The sequence below is a fragment of the Rattus norvegicus genome, chromosome 3 (assembly GCF_021556685.1).
Source record: "Rattus norvegicus strain SHRSP/BbbUtx chromosome 3, alternate assembly SHRSP_T2T, whole genome shotgun sequence".
Taxonomy (NCBI): Eukaryota; Metazoa; Chordata; class Mammalia; order Rodentia; family Muridae; genus Rattus; species Rattus norvegicus.
This window is the reverse complement of record NC_141536.1, coordinates 88,119,481-88,133,863: the sequence shown is the minus strand read 5'-3', so window position 1 is coordinate 88,133,863 and position 14,383 is coordinate 88,119,481. Positions and strand designations below refer to the sequence as shown.

General features: G+C 48.7%; 1 protein-coding gene across 1 annotated transcript; it reads left to right on the top strand.

Moving 5' to 3' along the window:
* The first annotated feature begins 10,739 nt into the window (after positions 1–10,739).
* Positions 10,740–12,841, top strand: Fjx1 (four-jointed box kinase 1). Its single transcript, NM_001108955.1, is given in 1 exon segment — positions 10,740–12,841. A coding segment is annotated over 1 exon segment (1,350 nt). The 5' UTR covers positions 10,740–10,876; the 3' UTR covers positions 12,227–12,841.
* The last annotated feature ends 1,542 nt before the right edge of the window (positions 12,842–14,383 follow it).

Genomic DNA, 14,383 nt, shown 5'->3' with positions numbered 1-14,383 from the left:
ACTATTTCGGTGAAGAAGCAGGAATATCTATCTCATTCTGGAAGGGAGAAAACCAAGATGGGAAAACTCCTGTGTCATCCAGGCAGGCTTATAGATTCTATACAACCATGAGGATCCACCATTGCCCCCCACTCCATGGCCCTCCAGAGGTGAAAGGCCACAGAGCACAGCATGTGGCGCTGCTTTCCCCTCGGGGGTGAGGGCATCACAGCAGCAGGAAAATGAGGGAAGCCCTTTGCTCTTCGCCATTCTCTCGTGAGCATCTCCGGGTCATTTTATGTTTTCTTTTTATTCTTCTTTTCCTTCCTTCTTTATTTCCTTCTTTTTTGCTTTCTTCCTTTTTATTACACTTTGTCTTTCTGGCTGCTTTGATTAGTTCTTGTGGTCACCAACAGAAACAGGAAGTCAGAGAAAATGATTTCAAAGTAATCATGTTCTCTTTCCACCCAACACACACACACACACACACACACAGAGAGAGAGAGAGAGAGAGAGAGAGAGAGAGAGAGAGAGAGAGAGAGAGATATTATATCAAATGGGAGTGGGGCTGGGAATGTTCTAGCCCTTCGATGATTCTCAGGCTTCTTTTTCTGTCCTCATTTACTGGCATGTCTGTGGAGATTGTGCATACATGAACCATGCACACGTAGTTGGCTTGTGGATGACAGTAAGGATCTGAGGCAATGGAAACCAGAGACACCTCTGAGGTGACAGAGAGTGCAGATGTGTGCAGTGATGAGCAAACTCCCTGGGGGCTGGGTGGGGGTCAGGAAGTCATCATGTGAACCACTGAGGTAGGAGTCAGGTAAAATGCACTCCTGCTTCAGGAATGTTGGAAACTATGAACCCAGGACTTGCCTCGCATCTCTCTGAAGGGTCTTTCTCTTCACCAAAAGCAGTCACTCTCCTTGCCTTGTTACCCCACCAGCCAGACTAACAAAGCTGAATGTGAATTGGGGGTAAAGGGACCCATATTGGAACAGGACACTTCAAGACCAGCTTCTCAGCACAAAGGAGATTTATTTGCCTCAGACAGACAAAAAGCAGGGAACAAAAGACAAAGACAGGAGGTAGAGGACAGAGAGAAGGGGAAGAGAACAAGGGAGGAGGGAAAGGATATTTGTTCTGTGGGACAAAGGACTACCTCTGGATAGAGAGGAGACAGCCCATAGGAAAATGGCAGTTTATAAAGGGAAAAGGGAAAATCCTGTGTCAGGATGAGGTGTTCACTTTTAATTGGGCATTTTAATTATGATGGCCAACGGGGGTGGGGGGGGGGCTTTTGATTGCTACACTTCAATACTTTGATAGTCAGCCTCGGGAGAAGGAAGTGACCAAATAAGGGAATAGACCTTGGAGGGTAGCTTTAGGAATGTAATCTAATGGCTTCTAACAAAGGACAGGGAATCAGGGAGAAGGGTAAGACATTGCCATGCTTGGACTGGCTAGAGTCCCTTTAATATGAATATATATCAATATACCATATGAGAATCGCAATAATTCCCCAAGCATTCTTCTGCTATTCCTTAGATCAGGTGTCCCTAGACCCATAGCCAGTCTTTAATCTCAGCAGGAAATGGCCTCCATGGTTTCTTTCTTCCTATATCCTTTGGAGAGATGAAAGGCAGCTGGAGATACTCCAAAGCCAGTCTCAGTGTCATAACAAATATGGCCCAGCCCCACTGGGACACCTTTTCTGTGACAACTCAGAGTTGGCTCCAGGGAAGAGGAGGTCAAAACCACAGGGGGACTGACAGCCAGCTCATCTGTGCCAGGATCCAAGACAGAGGTGGGGCTATCCTCACAACTGTTAGTCTGCCCTCTTTCCCTCATCTCCTGTGAGTAGTCCTGGGCTCCAGCCCTTAACACGGGAGGAGAGATTCAGAGTGCGAACTATCAACTTCAGACAAGTTTAGAGGAGACAGTAGAGAGCTTCTGAGCCCCGGAATCCTGCAACATACAGGCTGTGTACTGTGCCCTTTATCCAAATTGTGTTTGTTTCAGATGTTGAACACTGTGGATTTTGGAACATGTGACTATATCTATCATGAGATGTCATGGGAATTCCCACCCCAGCCCCAGCCTAAACACAGAATTTACTTACGAATGTTCATCTAAGTGTCTTCATACGCTTAGCCTGGTGCAATGTTTTTGCTGCACCTGTGTTTTGATTACAACCCATCATATGAGGTCAGGTGTGGAATTTTTCATCTATGATGTCATGTCTGCACTCAAAATGCTTGAGGCTTTGCAGATTTTTGAATTTGGGGTTTTCGGATTAGAGATGCTCAGCCGGTGTTGGGAACAACGTAATGTGTGCCTTTCAGGAGACTGTAGACAGGTTTCTCCTTTGTACCACAGTAGCAGTCTTGGAAGCCAAGCCTTGCTCCCCTAGTTTTCCATCAATTATATGGGGATAAGAAGCGGGTTTTAAAGATGAAATGAGTAGAAAGGCTCTCAGCATCCTCTGGTAGTGAAGGCACGGACTGAAAATATTAAACTTTGTCCACCAGAACATTTCACTCGGGCTTCCCAATTCTACACCTGGAGCAACCTGGATCAGAAGCTGAGGTGGAGAGGTGGGCTCTACAGGACAGGAAAGGGACTTTTCCCCCTTTCTCTACAAAGGGAAAGGAGAGAGGGGAGAAGGCGAGGAGGCCACATGGAGAGGGTAGGGTGAGGTGACAAGCCCCTCAGAACGCCAGGAAACTCATTGAACTGCTGATACCTGAGGGGAAAGGGGCTGGCTGGTTTGGAACTTCACAACTTGACCTGTGAGGCAGTTCAGCTGATAAAGATGCCTGCCGACAAGCCTGTTGGCCCAAGTTCAATCCCTGAGACCCACTTAGTGAGCCAGAGATCTGACTCCAGAAACTTGTCCTATTGCTTCCACTTGTGCACACACACACACACACACACACACTCACACACACACACACACACACACACACAGAGAGAGAGAGAGAGAGAGAGAGAGAGAGAGAGAGAGAGAGAGAGAATGAGAGACACAGAGGGACAGTGAGAGACAGAGGGGGTACATGATTTTATAAATAATTAAAACAAAATGAGATAGCTCAAAAAGAGATAGGTAAGAACCAGGCTGATCTTCCAGAGGACCCTGGTTCAACTCCCAGTACCCACATGGCAGTTTATAACTGTCTGTAACTCCAGTTCTGGAGGTCCGACTCCTTCATATATGCAGGCAGGCATGCTTGTGAACAAAACACCAATACACATAAAGTAAAAATAAATAGATCATTAAAAGAAAAAACAAAATAGAAACCTGTGTTGAGAGCAGGAAGGAGACCCAAGGAGACAAGCCTGAGAGGCAAAGTTCTAGGGATGCTACAGACCGGGAGAAAGTCTTTGGATCCCTCCAGCCAATAGGACTTTGGATACAGAGGAGTTGCAGGTAGCAACCAGTTCATACCATTGTCAGGACCACTGATGTTACCACAGGAGGCACAAAATGGTTTTCAGCCAAAGTCTGGAGCTGAGGAAACTGGTGCATTCTAAAGTAGGGCTGCATCACAGAGGGAACTGGACCCATCTCTCTGTGGAAACAGGAACCCCCTCTGTGTTCACTATCCCCTCCTCCAGGTGAGTGTCCTCAGGTTCTTGTGCATCCTTCCTCCTCCTTGCCAGCAGCATCCTTCATCCTTCCTCCTCCCTGACACCAGCTTTGCAGTCCAGAGGCAACATCCTTCCTTGGGTCCAGAGTGCCTCACTCTCCCACTGGAGCTGCTCAGGACTAGCCTGTACTGCGGCGAGCCCCCAGTTATAAATTACTACCTGCTGGCCATCATTTTAACATAAATGGATTTTAAAAAGCAGCAAAGGAATATATTTTCACTTGAAGTTAAAGCATCCATTTTTTATTTGAGCCAAGCCTGATCTAGGGGAGATGGCAGAAGAATAGCTCCGAGGCTAATAGAGTTAATGATTATGATGGAGATCCCAGGAGCTGCGATATTTCACTTGCAGTTGCCTCCATCCCAGCTCTGCTGCCTGCAGTACTTCTTTTCCCCCGTTCACGTCCACTTCCATTAACACCCACCGCAGACGATGGAACCATTATGATAATATCTCTGCTCTCCGAAGCCTCGATTGGTCTTGACACATTATCACCCTAAGAGCCCAGCCACATCGCACTAAGTCCCATTTATAATAACACTTGGCAGGAGCCACCAAAATAAAACCTGGTACTCACGGACCGCCTCTCATCGGAGGAAATCAGAAGGCTTCACAAGCTTAATTAAGCTTCAGCATCTATGTGACTGATGAGACTCAGGCCGGGGGGAAGCTGGAGAGGTGCAGAATCGCTAATTACGCACTGGGTAAAGCTCCAGGCAGCCCGGGAGCACCAAAGTCAACAAAGCTGGGGACAGTCACATTTCTAGCAGAAAATGTTTGTTGAGTAAATTCTTCAGAGTGGGTTAGGACAGTCCAGGAGTGTTGGTGAAGGGGTGGGGAAGTTCTCATATCATGCCTCTCCGGCTAGGGGGAGAGGGAGAGGGGCTAACACTTGCTCCACAAGAGGATTAAACAAATTCACTCACTCAGATGCTTTCAAGGATTAAGAAATGGAATGCCTGAAAGGTGTGGTGGTGTACTCTTGGTACCTGGCTGCTGTACTCACCGGCTGTCCTCTCTGTCGCCCATTACCCCTCAAACTGGGACTCATGAGTCCTAATGTGCCCTCCAAGTGCAGCCCATTTTAACATCTGCCTCCTTGGGGAAGCCTTCCTGGACTTCCCTGGGAGGATCAGTTGCTCCCTGTTTTGTGCTCCAATGTTCTTCCTAAATAAAGTCCCAAGATTGTGATAGCAGGCAATAAAAATTTATTGAGCAATTACTAAATGTGGAAGGCACATCTCATCTACATGGTAATGAAACACCGAATTGTTATCTTCTCTTCACGGATGAGTTAACAAGCCCAGAGAGGGAAGGTGATCTTCCTTAGGTGAGACAGCTATTGCATACAAGACAGCCTGGCTGTACTCCCAAAGAACAAAAGCACAGCCGCCCCAGCAGTCCGTCTGTGATTAAGACGTTTGCATATCTGTCCCCCTCTCTAGTTTGTATGCTCTCCTGTAAGGGCACGTAGCCCTTGAAACTCCAACTTGCAAACAGTTCCAACTCAAAGTGAATTTCCACGGAAGTCCAGGGAACAGTGGCCAATGAACTGGGACAAATGGAAACCAGGAACTCTGGTTCCTTCCATCTTTCTCCTCTGCTAAAAGGTGTAGAGTTGAGTCACCTTTCCCTTTCCCCTATAGAATGCCTGTCTCAACTGCAGGGCTCCCATCCACATCTGAATCATGCCGTCTGAATCAGTTACTTTCCCAAGGCTGTGACCAGGTATCTGACGGGACCATTTGAGCAGGGGAGGGGGGAGTTCTCTTGGCTCACAGTTTCACAGGGTTCAGTCAATCATCCTTGAGCCCATTGATGCCAGGCCTACAGTTAGGCAGAACATCACAGAGGTGAGCTACACGAAATATTGCGCTCTGGATATGAGTTATCCTTTAGCCCAGGTTATCCATGCTGTATATGCTGCCCACCCATCTGTCACCAGACTATTGGTCACAATAGTATGCTACACTTTCTTAATGACGATCTCAAAGCTCATGAGTAAATGAGTAAATGATGAGGAGGTACCAGGGCATAAAGATGCATACACTGTGTGGCAATCCAGCCACGCAGACATGGAAGTAAGGGAATGGAGGGTTCAGTACTGCATAGCAAGACTCCAAGCAGCCGCTGGAGAGCTTGGGAGATAGTCCTTCTGGATGAGGACTGCCTATGACAACCACACCCATGAGAATGAGATTGGCTAAGCAATCCTTGAATGTGTGTGTGTGTGTGTGTGTGTGTGTGTGTGTGTGTGTGTGTCCATCTGTCTGACTGTGTGTATGTGTGTCTGTCTGTCCATCTGTCTGACTCTGTGTGTGTATGTTCATATCTCTCTCTCTCTCTCTCTCTGTGTGTGTGTCCATCTGTCTGACTGTGTGTATGTGTGTCTGTCTGTCCATCTGTCTGACTCTGTGTGTGTATGTTCATATCTCTCTCTCTCTCTCTCTCTCTCTCTCTCTCTCTCTCTCTCTCTCTCTGTGTGTGTGTGTGTGTGTGTGTGTGTGTGTGTGTGTGTGGCAGTGGGAGAGCACAGGTTGCTGTCTTCTATCATTCTTCACCTTATCTTCCAGACAAACTCTCATTTATCCTGGAGTTTGTCATTTTGGCCAGGCTGGCTAGTCCATGAGGCCCAAACCTGCCAGTCTCCACGCCATGACACTAAGTTGCACCATGCCTGGCTTTTATGTGACTTTCACGAACTGAGCTATCTCTCCAGCTACAGCTAAGTGATTCTAGAAAGACACATATCATGGTCATACAGCAAGACCAAGACAGGGAGAGCAACCCCCAGACAGAAAGGTGCTGTGCTTTCCTGGGAGAGAAAATGGAGAGTAAAGACTGTCTTAATTTGAGCTGTTACAACAAAGTATCACAGTCTATGTCGCTCAAAGAGCAAATCATGTTTATTACACTTCTGGACTGAGGAGTCCTAGAGCAAAGTGCATGAGAGTTCGTGTCTTTTGAAGGCACGCCTACAGGTTCATACCCAGCAATTTTCTGGCTGGGTCTTTGTGTGGTCAAAAGAGCACTAGATATGGGGTCTTTTTACAAAGATATCAATCCCATTCACGAAGGGATCACGACTTTCAGGATCCAATGACTTTCCAGAGGGCCCTGCAGCTGACACAATGGCATTAGGGTTGAGAATTCAATACATAACGCTGGAGGGAACACAGCCACCCAGCCCATAACAATACAAACAATGGAACTGCAGCCTCAAGCTAGAAAGCTGTGCAAGGTCAGCAGTATTGACCAACATTGGAGTCACAGAATCATTTTGGAATCAGAGTAAGCGTGAAGGGTCTTCTTTTCCCTCTCTTCTATCTATTTATTGTAGAGCGTCTCGCTTGATTATTAGGACAGGGTCTCACCATGGAACCCAGGCTGGCCTCAAACGTGTGATCTTGCTTCCACCTCCAGGAAAGAAGGATCTACTTATGTGCATCACCACCACATTTTCTCTTACTTTTGTAGAAGCATAAAAAAAAGTGCACTCGAGCATCTCTATCTTCGAGAGGAGAATGTAGCTCAGCAGAAAAGCCAGCAAAAATCAGAATGAAGGAGGCCAGGTGGAGAGGCAGCCATGAGTGGGTTGCCTGAGGCTGCCTGGAGGTTCACTGGATCCAGGCACATGATGAATGTCTGCCACCACGGCCACCAAGAAATGAAGATGTGACTGAAGAGAAAGAGCTTGAGCTATACACAGAGGTCAGGACTACAGAGAGAGCCTTTGCCATTTCACTCAGTACGAACCCCAAAGCATGCTTCGGGAGAAACTTAGTTTGAGTTGAAAATCTTTGATTTAATGCAACCATTTTTATGCTTGGTATTGCATCCACCCATTTACAATACGCCAAAGGTGCAGGAGCCTCAGCTCCGTCACTTGTCAGCCATGTAACTTTCCGGCTATACTTCTAATCTGCCATCTCTCCAATGAGGACAATGATCGTATTTGCTCGGAGGGCTACATGGATCAGTAAAGCCCAGACTGGGCTGAGCCCCACACCACGCCCAGAAGTAAGGAATTCATAAGAGCCTGTTAATGCCGTTGTTATGGTTACCGTTAATATTTCACCCGAGCTGCATAACAACCTGTAAGTTTGGTGCGATTTATTATCCTCATTTCTCAAGTTGAGAAACTGAAATGCATGGAAGATGAAAACTAGCCCAAGGAACAAGTCAGAAAAATGGAAGGCCAGACTCAAAGTCTTCCAACGTCAAGCCTCATTCTTGGCTCCCAGCGCTCACCCTGCCTTTTCTGTGTTGCCCAGAAAGTGCCATTCTTTGAGCCTGATCACGGTTCACAAAGAACTGTGGGCAATTTTGAATATATTGGAAGTCTAAGCTTAAGGAGTATTAAGAAACTCTTAAAAGAGACAATAGCTTCTTATTTGGGGAGAGATGAGTGGCACCTCAACCCTAAGCAACTGCCAAAGGTCTAAAGAGATGGTGTTTCCCTGCCTGGGAGCCTCGGGGAAAGCAGGCGGACTTGCTGTCTTCATACTTCAAATGTAAAGAGCTAGGAGGGCAATCAGCTAACAGGACACGGGTAGGCTCTATAAACACTGTCTAAAATAATCAAATGTCACTATAAATCAAACAGCATACCACTCTGCAGGGCGTGTTTATGTGTGCTTCCTTTCTCCAGGTTACTCCTCTGCTTTTCTGCATTTTGGCTGTTAAACCTTTTATTCATACATCTCATCCAGGTAAAGAGTGTACTCAGGCCTGGGGCTAAGTCAGGTCCTGGGGCTCAAATGTAAAGTCCACTCATCGTCTGAGATATGGGATCTTAGCCTGGTTCTGCAAGCCTCCCTTTCATCAGTACCCTTAGCACGACTGTGAGAGTCTGGAATTTGGGGTGACTGGTTTTAAAGTCTGCTTTCCCAGACTAATAATCTTGCTTTCCTCACATTCATTGTGCAAAGGCCTCAACAATAATTTTCCCTTTTAAGAACTTGAGAAAAATGGTTTTATGTATCCTGTAGCAGCGAGATATTTAAACAAACAAGCTTGACAATGCTACTTGAAAAGTTTCATCTCAATTCCAGATTGTTGCTGAATACTCACTCAGTGCCAGGCTTTGGGCAAGAGAACTCCCCATGCAGTGTACCATGATGAATCACTGGGAGCTACACACTCATAGATTCTGCTAAGAGCCAAAAACACGGAGCCACCAAGCACTTCAAATTGCCCCATTGCCCTCAGGACATAACTTGGCCCAGGGTGGCATTCTGAGTTTAACTAAATCACCACTGTGAAATGTAGTTCTTTAATTAGAGGACATTCTGATTGTGCCCACAAGGTGGCGATCTTGCTTACATTTTGCCCACAATGAACCCAATACAGGAAAGAAAAAAAAAGTTAAACCAAAAGCAAAAATAAAAATCAATGAATTCGGTGCTTATTTCATGTAATATACTATATTAGCTGGTAAATGAAATAAAAATTGATAAGAGACAGCCCCTGCTCTCTAGGGAAAGACCAGGGGGAAGCTTGCACAAGGCGAGAAAAAAATACCTTTTTAATGAATTAATATATTGTACTGGATCCATATGGGAGGCACTGTAATCCTTTTATCAGATCTGAGCTATAAAAAGCCCATGGTTGGGAACACATTCAAGAAAGACCCCACACTTCACGCAGCACACAGAGCACCCGTGGGGAAGAAACCCATGAAGGTGTATGTGTTGGGTCAGGGCTGGGCCAGCTATGTTTTAGAGGGTTAATGTTTCTACTCTGTTAGAAACATTACATTGTCTACCCTATAACTCCAGGATAAATATACACAGTATGGCAGCTGAAACCTCTCATGTGTACTGAGTAGAGGGATATAAGGAGAGGAAAAGACCCACAATGTGAAAGAAGCCGATTTTAAGCTCTGGCTATAGGGCTGTGGGAGTAGCCTTTAGAGAACCTGGGAGTATGCACAGGTCCTGGGACAGTTCCCTGGCGTGCCAGATCTGGCTCTCGGGACAACTGAACCCTCACAGCCCTGAACTTATGACTAAGAATCTCTGATTTTGGATATGGGATACAAGAAAGGAAAGAAAAGAGCTAGTTTGTTTGCCAGTGACTTTTCTGGTAGATTAAACCAAGAAAGTCTGGAGGAAGATGCATCGGTTTTTATGTTGTGTTGGTTTGGTTTTTCTTCACTGTCCCCTTCCCACTTTTTCTCCTTTACACTAAACTAGTAAAAACGATTGTTGTTTATTTTCCCTTGTTTGGGTGAAAATTATAATTGGGGAAAAGGTGACTAAATGACAACTAAAAAACAAGTTGAGAATGTTGGCAATAAATGTTTATATCTGTCTTTATATCGCTATTCCTACATATTGAACATTCTTTAAAAAGGGAAAACCAAGTGGCATGAGACCAGGAGACCTGACTTGAATATCCAACTTGCACAGCATCCCTAAGAAAAGTCACAAAAGTCAACCACATGGCTCTCAAGACTGCAATGATCCATACTGGAGAGCTTGCTCTGGAGAGGGGTTGTGGGTTCAAAGTCATTGATGGTTCCTCTCCCCTCTGGAGTCACATCCTCTAGGGCTCCGGACATTCCCGAGAATTTACATAAGCCAGCGTGAATCACAGCAAGTGAAGTTGCAAAAGGACCCACCCTGACCCTTTCCTGTACTGCGGTGGAAGTCTGCCTGAAGTTTTCGGATCAGACACAGTCCAAACGAGGGTACTAGGGGATCATCCCACTCCCACAAGAGCACCGGACACGCCGCTACCGCCAAGCCCTATATTTGGTCTCTGCCCCTCCTCGGCCCCCTCCCGCTCCGACGCCCCCGCATGGACGCCGCCAGTCCGGCTTCCTCCCTGTCCCGAAGTCCGGGACAGAGAGTGGGGCCACCTTTCGCTCCTGGAAGGATCGGTTGCCGCTTTAAGGGGAAGAGGAAGGGAAGGGGCGGGGGAGTGGGGGCGGGGAGAGGAGGCAGAGGAGGGGGAGGGGGATCCCCCTTGCTCCCACGTGGTCCGGGCGCCTGTGAATCGCGCCCGCCGGAGGGTCTCACAGCGAAATACAAAAGCAGCTGGGAAGCCACGGCGAGGCGAGTTCCCAGCGCCGGGGCAGAGCGCTGGTCAGAGCCCCGCAGCGCTCCGCGGCCGCGATGGGGCTCCGGCACCCGAAGCCCGGGAGCCAGCCAGCAGCCGGGCCCGCCTCGCCGCCCGCACCCGGGCGCCCGGGCTTGGCTTGAAGCGGCGGCGGTGGCACCGGCGCGCCGGCAGGAGCATGGGGCGGAAGATGCGGGGCGCCGCCGCCGCGGGGCTCTGGCTGCTGGCTTTGGGCTCGCTGCTAACGCTGTGGGGAGGGCTCCTGCCACCACGGACCGAGCTGCCAGCCTCCCGGCCGCCGGAAGATCGACTCCCTCGGCATCCGATCCAGAGTGGCGGCCCCGCGCCCGAGCCGCGATTCCCTCTGCCCCCGCCCCTAGTGTGGGACGCCCGCGGCGGCTCCCTGAAAACTTTCCGGGCGCTGCTCACCCTGGCGGCCGGCGCGGATAACCCGCCTGGGAGGCACCCGGACGATCGCGGGCGGCACGTGCCCTCCGGGCTGTCCTGGCCAGCGGAGCACACGGCAGTGCACGGGGGCGTGTTTTGGAGCCGCGGCCTGGAGGAGCAGGTGCCCCGGGGCTTTTCCGAAGCCCAAGCAGCAGCTTGGCTGGAGGTGGCACGGGGAGCTCGGGTGGTGGCTCTGGATCGCGGGGGCTGTGGACGCAGTTCCAACCGCCTAGCCCGCTTTGCCGACGGCACCCGTGCCTGTGTACGCTACGGCATCAACCCAGAGCAGATACAGGGCGAGGCCCTGTCCTACTACCTTGCGCGCCTGCTGGGCCTCCAGCGCCACGTGCCGCCGCTGGCACTGGCTCGGGTGGAGGCTCGGGGCGCGCAGTGGGTGCAGGTGCAGGAGGAGCTGCGCACGGCGCACTGGACCGAGGGCAGCGTGGTGAGCCTGACGCGCTGGCTGCCTAACCTCACCGACGTGGTGGTGCCCGAGCCCTGGCGATCAGAGGACGGCCGTCTGCGGCCCCTGCGCGACGCCGGGGGCGAGCTGACCAACCTCAGCCAGGCGGAGCTGGTGGACCTGGTACAATGGACCGATCTGATCCTCTTCGATTACCTGACAGCCAACTTCGACCGGCTTGTAAGCAACCTCTTCAGCTTACAGTGGGACCCACGCGTTATGCACCGCGCTACAAGCAACCTGCACCGAGGACCAGGAGGGGCGTTGGTCTTTCTGGACAATGAGGCGGGCCTGGTGCACGGGTACCGGGTAGCCGGCATGTGGGACAAGTATAACGAACCGCTGCTACAGTCGGTGTGTGTATTCCGAGAGCGGACTGCTAGGCGCGTCTTGGAGCTGCACCGGGGTCAGGACGCGGCAGCCCGGCTCCTGCGCCTCTACAGTCGCCACGAACCGCGTTTCCCAGAGCTGGCGGAGCTCGCAGACCCCCACGCTCAGCTGCTACAGCGCCGCCTTGACTTCCTCGCCAAACACATTTTGCACTGTAAGGCCAAGTACGGCCGCCGACCCGGGGACTTAATAACACTCCGAGGAAGAGAGGGACTGGGTTATGAATGATGCGGGTTAGGGCTGTCTTCTCTGCCACGGGCTATGACCAACCGGCCAACGCCCACCCAGTGGTCTGAATACCAAGCTGTCTAAAAACTTGTGTGTTACCCACTTGCCCCTTTCTTTTCATGCCAGGCTGTTTCCTTTCCAAGTTCTGGAAGGGCAAACTCACCGAGGCAAGAAGTGTAACATTCCCTCCACCTAGCTTATAAAAAGGAATCTGTGCTTGTGTGGAGATTGGATCCGAAGAAACTGGCTGCTGGGGTTTGGCCCCTGAATGGCAGTCTCTTTGGGAGATGCAGTCCATTCTTGCCCCCCCCCCTTCCCAAAAAAGGAAAACTTCCGTTTGAGCTAATTCCTCTATTTCCTACTAAACACAGCGCCGGTGGCCCCAGAGCAGGCTGTGACAAGGGCTGGTGGAGCCCCCTTCCTGTGTTCTCTCTTTGTTCCAGCGCACGATGGTGAGATAACTGTTCCAAGCTGAGGGACAGCTCTGGATAGGACAAAGAGAGCAAGACTTCCCCGCCCCTGGGAGCCCTACAGACCCTGACAGTTTGTCTGACCCATTCCTGAACCCCTGTCATTTTAGCCTGAAGGCTATGAATTCGGAACTAGTTATAAGCAGAGTCAATAATGAATTTCTTCCCGCATCTCCCAATTGACCAAAATTGACAATGATGATGTTCACCAGAAGAAAGAAAAAAATCAGTTTCATGCACTTTACTTTTTTTAATTTTAATTTTTTAGTAAGAAAACTTTTTTATTTGACAGAATTTGCCTTCTGTGTATATATGTGCATAAATCGTGGTGTAAATAGACTAAACAAACTTATATTTCAATAAAAGGGAGTTTAAAATTTAGAGTTTAATTCCTGAGGTTTGGTTTGACGGAGGGTTCTGATCTCCTCTCCTTTTGGCATAGGGGTTAGTTTTCTCTGGCTAGTGGGTGTGCTTTGTAAAACAAAGGATGCAGATCCACCCCCTTTGTGGTTGGGGCTGGGGAGCTGAACAAAGGCAAAAGCAGATTCTCTGTCTTCTCCCCTCAAATGGACCTTAAGACTGGAAATCTGAGTTCAGCCTGGAAAGAGAGAGGGGGACTGGGAAGAAGAATGCTTCATTTCCAGCGAATAAAACTGATACGAAAGGATTTCACTGTAATATGTTCCTATATTAATCATGTGGTAAATATGGTAGAACCAGATGTGCGGGCTAAAACATGACAAATGCTCCCCTTTTAAACTTAACGGCAGTGGTCACGTGCTGCGGGTTATTTCCAACACTGTAATTGCCGTGCAACACAATGTGCACAGATAATAAGCTAAGCACAGGTTGCAGACAGGTAGAGAGTGTTATAAATTAATTCTGCCTTTTAATCTCTGGCATACATTCCACTGCATTCAGGGGATCATAATCTCGAACATCTGGACTCCTCTGGTGCTCTGTGGAGGTTGGGCTGCTTTGGGGGCTAGTTAGTAACTGCATGTCCTCTCAGGGCAGCCCCTGGGACAACAAAGGGTACAGTAAGCATTTCAGTACATGACATTTGGATTGTGGACTTTGGGAAACTTAACATTTAGGAAATTTGGATTGGTGTCTGGGCCCAAGGTGGCCTTGCTCATTACCATTTCATTTAATGATCTTTAATCCAAGCAACTCTTAGTCACAACCCCGATAGCTTTTTATTTGACTTGCGTTTGCAAACCTAGTTTTATGGATGCAGGAAAGTATTAAGCCTCTGTGGGTCCCCCTTCTCACTCAGCACTGTAACGTAGTATGTAATTTAACTATTTAATGCTATCCTTATATTTCTACAGCTTTATTCTAGCTTTAAGTAAAATATGGTGCATAAACCGTGTGGTGCAAGCCAAATTTTTTCAGAGACTAAATACAGAATGTGCTGATAATGGCAAATGCATCTTCTTTCTAGACACGGTGAGACCTCTGATAATTACACTTTTGAAAAAGAGACATTTTTCATTTCTGGTGATTAATAACTGTGAGATTTGCTGCAGAAGTTAATGGAGGCTGCTCCAAGAGCAGGGTAGATATTAGGCCACTGGCATTTTTTTTTTCCTTAGCACATTTCATTGAGGGGAACAATGAGTAGAGGTAAGGTAGGAGTTTCACCAACTGCACAGGAATTGCACCCTGCCCTGTTACATGCTTT